General features: G+C 34.4%; 1 protein-coding gene across 3 annotated transcripts; it reads right to left on the bottom strand.

The window, feature by feature from the left end:
* Nucleotides 1-1,725: 1,725 nt before the first annotated feature.
* On the bottom strand, nt 1,726-10,792 carry LOC103705955 (chloroplastic import inner membrane translocase subunit HP30-2-like). Of its 3 annotated transcripts, none has more exons than XR_015971865.1 (6): nt 10,340-10,792; nt 8,934-9,049; nt 2,596-2,744; nt 2,451-2,513; nt 2,189-2,352; nt 1,726-2,032 (listed from the first exon to the last, which is right to left on the bottom strand). XR_015971865.1 is itself a non-coding variant. In XM_008789870.4 (6 exons), the coding sequence occupies exons 1-6, from the start codon at nt 10,628-10,630 to the stop codon at nt 2,322-2,324; spliced, it is 777 nt and encodes a 258-aa protein (XP_008788092.1). In that variant the 5' UTR covers nt 10,631-10,792; the 3' UTR covers nt 1,726-2,321. The 3 variants fall into 3 exon arrangements, 2 of the variants coding, with proteins under 2 accessions (XP_008788092.1, XP_008788093.1); XM_008789870.4 differs by adding an exon at nt 3,274-3,400 and having other exon boundaries at nt 1,726-2,352; XM_008789871.4 differs by having other exon boundaries at nt 1,726-2,352.
* Between the last annotated feature and the right edge of the window lie 1,633 nt (nt 10,793-12,425).

Here is a 12,425-nt window from a genome sequence, read left to right on the forward strand (position 1 = left end):
GCCACATCTCAGCCTTACCGCATTGTAAAATAATAGCCGTTGTTCAGTTTCTCATGCAGTTTTGCTACTACCAACTGACTTTGTTCTCTATGATTTTAAATGTCTACAATTCCCTCTTGTTTATGCTAGAGGAAGCTTTTTTGACCGGGACAAGATGTGCTTCAACTGTAATCAGTATTGCAGCACGTGCAATGGGACGGGCAAAAATGAGAGCCACAGGGAGTTCAAGTGAAAACAACACAAAGCAGCATAAGACTCATGAGATGATATTATTAATTCAGGCTTCATTACTGGGAGCCCGGCCCCCTATGCCCACGTTACTTCAATTTGATCCTCCCAACGTCAGTTATCGAGGCCACTTTGGGCTCGGAGGCTTATGGCAGTTGGATTGCTCGGACCTCGAATTCACCCCAAACCTGACTGAAACTCCACCTGCTTGCAAGCAAGAGAGGAGGTATGAAAAAAAACCAAAAAAAATAAATAATTCAATCCAACTTAGACCCTGTTTGCGCGAGCTATTGACGGTAGAGTTGTTGGAAGTAGAGCTTTTATAAAAAGTTGTTTGCTATTTGGTAACTACATTTCTAAAATATCATGCCACTTTAACATGTATTTAGTAAACAAATTGAGAAAGTACACTTGTATGACAAAATTACTATAAATAACATTGCATTGGATTATATAACAGAGCATAATAAATTATAATATATATTAATATATAAATATATAATACAATATAATATTATTGTAATATAATATAATATAATATTATTATAATATAGTAATATAACATTGTATACTATACCATAATAATTTAATAAAATATTAAATTATTTAACATAGCATATCAATGTATTATGATATAATGCAATTTAATATTATATTTATAGTATAATACAATAATAAAGGTACAAAATATTATAATTATTGGCATATATTAATTTTTCATAATATAATATAATATTATATTATTTAACATAACATGTTGATGTATTATGATATAATGTAATATAATATTATATTTATAGTATAATACAATAATAAATATATAAAATATTATAATTATTTGTGTAAATTAATTTTTCATAATATAACATAATATTAAATTATTTAACATAACATATTAATGTATTATGATATAATATAATATAATATTATATTTATAGTATAATACAATAATAAAGGTATAAAATAATAATAGGAAACAAGAATACCTTTTTTTTATGAAAGAGAGTCTCATCCACGGCTAGAGCTCCTTATTAGAGCTCCAATAAATTTTTAGATTTATAAAGAAACAAAATATGTAATTGTTATATTTTATTATGGATAATTTGATTTAAAAAACAGCTTTCTGACAAAGCTCAAAATAGCTTTTTGGAAAGTTCCAAAATAAAGCTTTTTCCGAAAAGCTGTTTTTAACTTTTTGAAAAAGTTAAAACAACTTTTCGAAATTTTTAATAAATACCATTTTTTATCCAAAAGTGCTTTTGAAGGAACAGAAAGTGCTTTCTAGCTTTAAAAAGCTCTTCCAAACAGAGCTTAGTTGTTGGTCTTCTAAGCGAAGAGCTAATGGCAAATGCAAAGTTCACAGACACAAAGACAAGCAGTATCCTACACTAGCATTGCAGCCACTAAGGGTTATTCATTTTTCAAAAGTAGCATATCATCTGTCGGTTTTGGATTCAAGATAATTGCTGACAAGATAATTGCTGACAAGAGCGCAAGTTTAGTGAATAGAAAGGTTGCGACTTCACTATGAAATTCTTAGAACCATAAAAAGTCTGCTGCAACTCACATTGTTAGACAAAAGGAGCAAGACGAGCAACTAACTTCACTCTGGTCATTCTCAAAAGAAATGATGAAGACCCATCATAATTGGCATGACATGTTTCCCTTTGCTCTACAGGCATATTGTACTTCCATTTGTACACCCACAAGAGCAAGACCCTTCCCTTTATTCATAACAGTAGCCATTTTGGAGATTACCCCAGAGCATCTTCTGTTAGTAATCCTACTTCAGGCCAGCCCGAGCCTAACCCAAGACATTACGCACATGCATCAATAGAAGAATTTGCCTAGTACAGCTGTAGTCCTAAAAAGAAGCTTTCTAGGCTCTATGTTCACTATAAAGTACCAAAATATTAAAACAAAATGCTGATTGTGAAGTGTGAAGAACTCAAAGATAAACCTTTGATGTTTACTGCTTATCTCCAAGTGGCAATTTGAGAAAATGACTAGAAGAAATGCAAACATGCTCATCTAGAGCAGCGACCAACAATGTAGAGCACCTATGATTTCTCTGTAGAATTCAGTTAACAGCTTCACTGCCTTCCTTTCCTCAATTCAGGGTCTCTGTACAAGAACAAAAGGCATCAAGAGTTGAGTGGTCGCATGAATAATAGAAATGTCAAGAAAATTTGGAGTCCACCAACAGACACTTCGCACCGAACCTCTGAATGTGATCAAGAATGAGAAGCCTAGGTCCAGGAGGGATATTGACATCTCTAAGAGCACTGGCACACAGAAGAAAAATCTGAGAGTAGCATGATTATTTCATAGAATAATAATGGAAAGAGAGCTGGAATATTTACTTGCCTATCTGTAAGGAGAGGCAGAGTGCTATCTGTGAGAAGGCCTTTCTTGAAGTTCTTCTCATAATTCTGAAGTCCAAGGTTTCCCAGCATACTTCTAGCTTGGGAATAATACATGTCATCAGCGGGTGGCTGCGAGAATTTTTGGCCCAGCTGCAATTCCAACAAAACATGAAAGGATATGAGGGAGGAACTTACATTTAAGATATCACCTGTAATCCAATCCCAGTGATTGCACACAACTTCCTTATTAACTCAGTCAAAACCTTGCACTAAAAGGCAGCAGAATACTCCAATAGATATGGTTATTGTCAGTGTGCATAAAGAACACGCATGTTTCCTTGATTGTTAAGCAACCAGCATAAGCCAGAAGGTATATAGCATGCTTGATAATTATTTAAAATAAGGTACTTCAAGGATGCTATGTAGCCGAATGCCAAAGCCAATCTGCTGAGCTTATACCTAACTGACATCCAATTTTGGAATCAAAAAAATTAATTCACAACCTGCAGATCAATCTTTTCTCAATGAAGGCACCACCAGCAACCTTACAATAAGTGGATTCTCCAATTTGGTGGTCCCCATAGATGACCTAGATCTTATTTGCACCGATATGAGAATAAGGTATAACAGATCATCCTAAAAAACAGTCATCAGGGTGAAAATGCATTTGCTTGCATACCTTAAAAAGGCCACCTTGAACAAGTGCGAAGAATAACCCTGATGTGATCGCATTAGCAGCTTGGTTTGGGCCTCCCATGCCACTAACCAATGAAAACATTGCCCCAGAACCAAAAGCTGCCACCATGCTGCAACAATTGCATTAACCCAAATTAACAACCAGCTAATACATGTTCATTATTATAACTGCATGATATTGCAATTATAACAAGACCTACACCATCTTCTTCTGATTTTTTTAATATCTGTATCATTCACAAACTCTATCATTTGTGAACTGCTCTTAGTTTTCTACAAAATCCAACCTTCCTAGTTCATTCTTACTTCAAGCAAGACAAATGTCATTGGAGATTCAAGTACAAAAATGTATATTGAGAAAACGGCAATCTCTAAAAGTTTTTTGAAAAGTTATAGCTAACAGAGTTTTTCTATAAAATAGTATTAGTTTTATTGAATAATGACTATTTAGAAAATTGAGTTTGGACAATATTGTCATATAGATTATTAAAGTATAAAAGATAATCAGAGATAGGATGAATAATAAATTTTTTGAGATAGATGTTACTAAGTCATTTGATGATATTGGTACCACCATAACTAGTAAGAAAGAAGTCTCAGCACTGGAATCGGGAGATATAGTAGGTCTGAAACCATTCTGGAGTGATGTACGCATGTTTGTTTGAGTACTTCTGAACACTGATTCTGAAAGAGGAGCTAGTTTAAGAAGCAGATCTGACAACTAGATGAATTAGAACACCATAAACATGTAGAATGGATTTAAATTGTACTATATAAAATTCATTATTTACTTTATCTTCAATCTTCATTGTACCAACTTCTATAGTTAATTTTATAGACCTTGTATATATTCCGCATATGTTCTGAATCATGCAATACCCTTACCGCAGTGAGACTCCTGCTACCACTGCTCAATGGTGAAACAGCAACAAGATTTCCAAAATCAACTCAAGTAAATTTATTGCATCCTTGCAGACTTCAATCAAATAACACTCTATGAGAAAGTTGCCATTTATTCCACCTAGCTAGTTTATCTGGTTTCACCATGGATTTTCAAATGAATGGACAAACCAATAAATTAAATTTGTTTGCTCTTCGGTCCTTTTTTACTATAACTACAATTCTAAAAAATCAAACTATGAATTCTATCTGCAATATAGAATTTTGATTCAAGAAATCCATCATCAAAAGAAAGTTAGAGCCCCCATTTCCTTCCTTCTTTTTACATTTGAGAATGCATTCTACATGTATTTAGGGACTATACAGGTCATTCTTTGGATTTACCAACCGCAATATATAATAGCATGATAAGAAATTCCCATGTTTCCTATTAAGGTGCCTTCCATCCTGAAGGTTTTTTGTCAAAATTAAATGCTCCTCTTGCTTCTTGGTAACAGTACACCACTAGCTTGATTAGTTAGACCCGCTGAACTCGCATACCCTTATTTTCTTTCGTATTTTCATCAAAGCACTCTAATTTCAATCCAATTACTATATCATATATTAGTACTTATGTAAAATTTATCTTGGAAACTGATCTTGGTACTTGAACTCTATATGACTAATAATAAGAGAGTTACAGCATTGTCAAAGAACCTCCACCTAGAGTGATATATATAATTTGTGATCAAATTGCTGGCAAGCTATCTGCACCATTAGCATGAACTGTAGTCCTGCACATGGACAGGAAAAATATTCTCTTTTTTTTAGAAAATAAAAAATAAGTGATGGAGTCACTCTAGGAAACAAAACAATAAGGTGCATCTGATAGTCGATTTTTTTTAGTGAGAGACTCCAGGAAATCTACTACTTGGGCTCGTTTCCAGGCTGATGGCTGGGCTTTTTAAGCCAATCTGGCCTTGTATAAACGTGATTTAGTTCCACTACATTGTTATCATCTTCTGCAACTCCGGCTGCTTCTTCCTTCCACCCAAGGACCGATGGTCCACAATCTTTTCTCCACTGAGTATATTATGATGTCCTTGCAACCTTGGAGCAATGGGCTAAGTGGCACTCCAGATCTACATTCGAGGAGGCACGGAGTACGTGTCTCAATCAATTTTGCCATGAGGCACTATAAGGTTCAAGCTTGGAGACATGGAATTTGGCAGGCAATGATGGATTTGTGGGCTTTCTACAGACTTCTTTGCTGATGGTGGTTAATTCGATGCTGAAGAAGCTCAAATCAAATAGGAGCAAGGCAACCCTAGGGGAGCGTCTCGGGGTGTTGAATGTCAACATCCTGCATCAAGGGCATCATTTTTTTTGTTTTTGTTTCTATCCTTGCTGTACATGTTTGTACTAGGTTGAGCCCAGTAACTTGGGTTGCCTAGCAAGAATAAGTTTTATTTCCCCTTATAGGCTTAGTATGGGTCTGCAAGCTTTGTTTTTACCAGCAGCTTCATCCTTGATGGCCAAGACAGTAAAGAAAAGACCATTTATATACCTTGTGTCTACTCTAACCATTTTATATATCCAAAAAAAAAGGAAATAAAAGGCACTAACAAAACTGTAAAAAAAAAAAAAGTATGCAGAGTTCTGTGGGCCTTGCCAACACATTGAAAAAAGGGGGGAGGGTAGTCATGGAGTTGCTCTTGAGGAGTAGATGCCCCCAAGACTTCTCATTATAATATTATAGAAAGTCTCAAATATTCTGAACTAAAAAAGGCGGTTCGGTGCACAAGGATCCCATCATTGCAAAGTCTAGGAAGGGTCAGATGTACACAACCTTATCTCTGTATGGAGAGATTGTTTCAATATTTCAAACTTATGACCTTCAAGTCACAATGGAGCAACCTTGTCATTGCACCAAAGCTCACCCTCGGACATTTCAAAAAAGTGGACAACAAAATTTTCCAAAATAGGTGTAAGACATTATGGCAAGAAACTGACAAGTCAAATAACCTAGTATGCCTTGGTATTAAGCTTCAGCAATCCTCTTTAGCCCAATTATTTCCAATCAACCCAATCCACATCTTAGATCACATAACTCTAGCATCTAAACATCAGACATTAGAGAAAGATTTGTTAAAGCATTAGTGACTTGCCTCCAACGAGTTATATACACCCACGCAATAACTTCATACTTTATAGTTCTATAAAATTTATGGGTAAAAGTGTGGATAATATCCATCCAGATCCGTTATCACATCCAAATCTGTCCAAATATGAATATACGTTTGAGCATCCAACTAATATCCATATCCATGTCCGTTTTGTTTGTAATATCCGATCCATATCCGAATATTTTGTTTTATTTGTAATCCTATTTAATCTTATATAATATTCATAAAATTTTAAAGGAAATAAATGACCATATTAACATTTTACTAACTTAGTTTACCATTCAGTGGTATCTTTGATTTTATGATCACAAAGTTTAACTACTTGACATATATCCATATTTATATTCGTACTTTCGGTATTTGATATGTATCAATATCCATTTAAAACAAATATAGATATGAATTCTTGCATATGAATAATATCCATATCCGTCACCAAATATAAATGGACAAGAATGTGGATATACTGATATCCGATCCATATTCAATTCATTTACAACCCTAATAAAATTTATAAAGCTAATGGATAAAACTTGTCAACATTGTTTGTTTATGAGGGTTTAGTTACAAAATATAGATGATAAATCACATGTTACCTTTTATGTACCCGAAGCCAAATACTAACTTTTGTGAGTATGCCTAATGACAAAACTCTAAAGCATACTTATAGATTAGAGGGGGGCTAAGAAGTCAGATCCTATCTTCCTATGCAATGTTGCCTCACCTTATGATTGGGAAATAACCAGCTTGATCCGGTTTCTTAGAAGAGAAAATCGATAAACAAAGCATATGCCAAAGCAGATTCATACATAACTATCAATCAACAAGAGAAAGCTTCCATCCATATCCCTTTATTTCTCTACACTAACCATTCTTTGACAATCTTTAAAAACCAGGTTGTGGATCCAACTGAAAAAATGACCTGGTTATGGGTCACCAATTGAACCATTTAGTTAATCAAAGATGAATCATGACATCATTATCACATAATAATTATAATAATCAATAATTAACTATATATTAAAAATTGATGCGTAAATAAATAAATGTATTTATATTAAAATATCAAAAATCTATCTATTCATGTCTTCCCAACATATGTCAACTTTCTTTATAAAATGTTATTACAAAATCATCATAAGTCAAGTAATAGCTAACAACCTAGGTTATAAGTATTAGAATTCTAATGAATAAAAAATGACCTCATAATAATTATAATAATCAATAATTAACTATATATTAAAAATGATGTGTAAATAAATAAATATATTTATATTAAAAATATCAAAAATCTATCTTTTCATGTCTTCCCAACAAATGTCAACTTTCTTTATAAACAAAGCATAACAATAATGTATGTTATTACAAAATCATCATAAGTCAAGTAATAGCTAACGACCTAGGTTATAAGTATCAGAATTCTAATGAATAAAAAATGACCTCATAATATCATAAGTTTATGAACAAGTTAAAACGTACCTTCCAATTCTTTTAAAGATAGAAGCAATAAAGATGCAATTCTTCTCACATTGACATATTTAATTAACTAATGAAGATTAGCTATACCAGTGCAAAACAGGTTTGGCAACTGACCAAAACTTTTCTATGAGTGATAAGGAATTATCAGCCAGTTTGATGAAGGATGGTACGAGATAATACTTTGTACTCTTGGTATATTTATCATATCAATATTCATTGTATAATGGGCTAATATGTTTACTAATGATATTTCGAGTTGTTAGTTGTATCCTCTCTACTGAAAACGAAGATAATCTCTATACTATAGAAGCCACCAATTTATAAAGGGTAATTTGCATAACCACTCACATTTTAAGATTTACAGGAACAGCCCAGTTTTCTTTTTATTCAAATTCAGCTTGTTCTTCGTTTTTCTAACCAATTTGCCCTTGGCCCCTTATTATGTGATTAATATATTTAAAGAGACTTGTGAACATTTTGCATTGTGCACATTGTTAGACGAACTACTGCACATGGTTAGGATAAGTATGATTAACAAGCTGTTCACATCTAAAATGGCTAGTTGCATATATTTAAACTATTTGGTGCACATAAATAAATAGGTAGACAATCTTTGTTACAAGCTTTGGAAGTGTTATGTGCACATTTAAACTAAACAGTGAACACATTCATTTGTATACAGAAAATGTGGACTAAAATATACAGGGTTCATTTTTTTCACTAACAGATGCACATATTTTAGAGTGCAAAATTTGATTATTAGATGCATCGTTCATGCTAATGGGACCAAAGGCAATTTAGAGACTTTAAAAAACAGCTGATCATGCAAAAAGAAATAAAAATGGCTGATTCTGCAAATTTGAAAAATGAAAGTGGTCATTTAAGCAAAATGCCCAATTAAAAACGGAATAATTATCTCCTATAATAATTCTTTCCTGGGCATTTCATGAACAGCTATCATCTATTTATCCTACCTTTCAAATCTTTAAACTCTCAACTTTCTTATCCAACTGATTCTCACTACCTATTCAGTACAATGCCTTGTAGACCTCAAAGTGAATGAACTAAAAAACCAAAAAGAGATAATGTTCAATCTTACCTATTTTGGACATCCTCCAGTCCTCTAAGTCTTCTCATGACACAAGATATACCAGCATTGACACCTGTCATGACTGCGAAGTTGCGAGCTTGTGCCAGGGGACCACCTGCAAAAGCCTGCAATTCATTTGATAAAGTAATTCTTATAATTCTTATATAAAGATAATATTAGTGTGTTTTGTAGCATGTCCGTCGATGATCATTAGTGTTAGATGAGATGCTATGTACCAAGGTGGGAAGGGTATAGTAAATGAATGATGTATTGGTCATTCAGAAACCAGTTGAAGATAAATTTAACTCATTATGTACAGCCATAAGTAGATATTCGGCAATGTAAGGGAAGAAGAAACACATGAATGAGAATAATATCATCTTCATAGAAGATGTTATATCAATACATTTGTTCTGACCCAATAAGCAGAGTTTACGCACCCTATTACCATGTCATTTTGATTTGTGCACATTGTCCAAACCTTGCAGGAGATCCCTACAATGTTAGTAACAGCTTATATGGCGCTCCAGAATTACCTGTCAGGAGATCTGTTTTCTACATGCCATAGTTTTTTTCTGTCTAAGGGTGTATATTTCTGGTTTATTTTCTTCTTTACAATCACACGTAAGTTTTATGGAAAACTGCCCAGGGTCTTAACAATGATCAAATGAATATAGTCTTCTAAAAAAGAACCATTGATGAACTCCAGCATCCATATTGGTTGCAACGATGTTTGCAATTCTAATCAATCTATTTGTAATGGTGATCCCTTCATGGCCAACTTCTAATCCTCCATCAAGAAGCAGATTCCTCTCCTTATCCATCTGTGTCTCTATATCCTATTTTATTTGTCCCTGTAAACTCTTTTATTTCTTCATTCATATGGTAATTTCTGCATATATTCCAAACCATCTTGTTATGCTTCTGAAGAAACATAACGACATAGCTTCCAAGAAATGATTATTAGATTTCTTGGATAAACCCATGCTATCTCAACCACGAGAGTGCAGGAGTTGATCAAGGAGTAGCGGCAGGGAGCCCTTAAAAGAATTTCATCATACAAGCACCACCAATAAAGTGCCTACGAAAAAGAATTCTAAAACCGCCAAATAATAAAAATGTCCCCTTATTTCACCATAAAAGGGAAAAAAAGGTAAAACGAAATGAGAGACCGGAATATTGATTTTGTAGCAGAAAGAGTCATAAGCGAAAGATTTTAACATTTTATCCATCTAGGAATCGAATAAACGGCAGAAATAGCAAAGAAACACCAACAAGTCCAGCACAGTCCATCACACACACGATGAACACCTAAAAAACCCTGTATGCGTCTAAAAAAGAATGGATTCTATGATCACCTAGAAGACCAAAACCATTTTAACATAGAAGAAGGGATAGGGTTTTAAAGAAGGAACCTGGGCTTGCTTGAAGGAGGTCAAGGCCTGGGCGTCGAGGCCGGCGGCCTGGGGAGGGGGAGTGGGGAAGGTGGAGGCGGCGTCCGGGGTGAGGGTGCCGAGGAGGCCGCCGATGGCGGCGCCCTGGGCGGCGCTGGTGGCGGTGACGACGGCGGCCTCCACGTGGAGAGGCTGCTTGGCGAGCCACGTCCTGAAGCCGGTCTCTAGTTCCTTGAACCGGACTTGCAGATGCTCGATCGGGTTCGCAGGAGGGGAAGTCGGCGGGACCACGGCGCCCTGGTTTTCTTTCATGGCTGCTCGCTGCCGACCTTCCTTTCGCTCCGTTTAAGAAGATGGGAGAGGGAGAAGGGACTCGCTCTCTCGCTTTGCGGATAAAGCCACCAAAACGAAAACAGAGGCGTGGGAATCGTGGGCCGAATTGTCCTCTGCGTTTCGCGGTGAACAGACGCGCCCTACTCGTCTCCTGCGCCTAGCATTTTATGGAAAGCGGAGAAATCGGTCATGGCGGAACCGATATTTTGGTTTGTTGCGTCCGAAGCTAGTCGGTGACAATTTTGAAAATAACCAAGATTTTTACACATTATATGCCGTATATTCAGCATAAACAGAAAACTCGTGCATTTCACGGATCACCTGATAAAAAAATTATATGAAATAAGTATATTGATAATTAAAAATATTATTAGCTCAAATTTAAAATCAATGCACTATGGACATTTGACAAAAAAATAATGAAAATTAGTAATTAATAGAAGCAAATCTTATGAATTATAGCAATTTATAGAATCCAAATGAAGACTTATTTTTAACTAAGAATTTATTTAAGATTGTAAAATACTTGTTTTGAAGAATTTGAGTATATATGTGAGTTTATATTAGCTAAGATAATAAAGGTCAAAATTCTATACATGCCATACCAATAAATTTGCAATGTCGATTTCTTTATGTAAACTCAGGATATAGCACATATAAAACATAGGAAGAATCTCATATGAAAGACATAAAAGAATTCATAGATGATAGACAAAATATGTGAGATAGGGCAAGATATGAGCTAAAGTTTTATCTCAATATCTTACAAAGTATATCATTATGAGGATTTCTGAAAATGAGATGGTGGCTGAAGGAGATTAATCTTTTGAAAAAAAAATAGCGGAAAGAAAAAATACTACCCTTTCCCAAGAACCTTTCATTTAAAACAAATCAAACTATTAATTCACTAAATATTTAACTTATCTATGCTACTAAAGGCAAATGATTGGAGTCTTAGGTTATCTTGGAGTCTCTGGTCATCCTCGTATAAATGATTAAAATATCCTCCTTAATTAATTTAGTTATGTTGCCCAGTTATGCAATCCAAGAGATGGGTGAATTGAATTTTTAAAATTTATAACTATAAGCAATTGAAAAATTGACTTTCAAAATGCTTGTGTAGTGAATAATGATATGTAAGAGCAAATATAGAATGCATGCAACATGGATGAAAAACATAGCACAACAAATATAAGACTTCCGCAGTTATTTGATGCCAAACTTAGTACCTACATCCACTTTCCAAGGTATCTTTCTTAAAATTTCAGTGTAATCTTTCCACAGATTACAACTTAATTGTTTTACTCATGCTCACAATCAAACCCAAGCGATTTTCTTTGGAAATCAACCAAAAACCACCCCAAGTCTTCCAAGGCTTGATTACAACACAATCTAATTTAAAAGTTGGATGAATCATTCCCCAAGTTTCAATAGGAAAATAAATGAATACAATTTAAAGAAACAAAAGCTCCTTGTGAGCTGAAGTAGGTCGATGAAGCGTGTATAGAAGCATTGGTGTCCTTGTTGAATGCCTAGAAGCTTTGCTTTCAATGCTCTCAAGTATGATAGATGTGATCTTGAATGCTTTCACTCAATAGCTCGTTTTCTTTTAGTTTCTCTTTTTTTTTCTTCTTTTTCTATTTTTCTATTGGTGTGCTAAAGCATTTATATCTTGAAAAGTAATTGGAAAATAGTTTATATCCGTTGAAGAGGCAAAATAGCCATTAGGAGGAGAAAGAGTGGTTCTAAGTTCGCAGAAAAACTAGCCATTACG

The sequence above is a fragment of the Phoenix dactylifera genome, chromosome 12 (genome assembly GCF_051530095.1).
Source record: "Phoenix dactylifera cultivar Ajwa chromosome 12, Ajwa_hap1_PhDact_Kaust_v1.1, whole genome shotgun sequence".
Classification (NCBI taxonomy): Eukaryota; Viridiplantae; Streptophyta; class Magnoliopsida; order Arecales; family Arecaceae; genus Phoenix; species Phoenix dactylifera.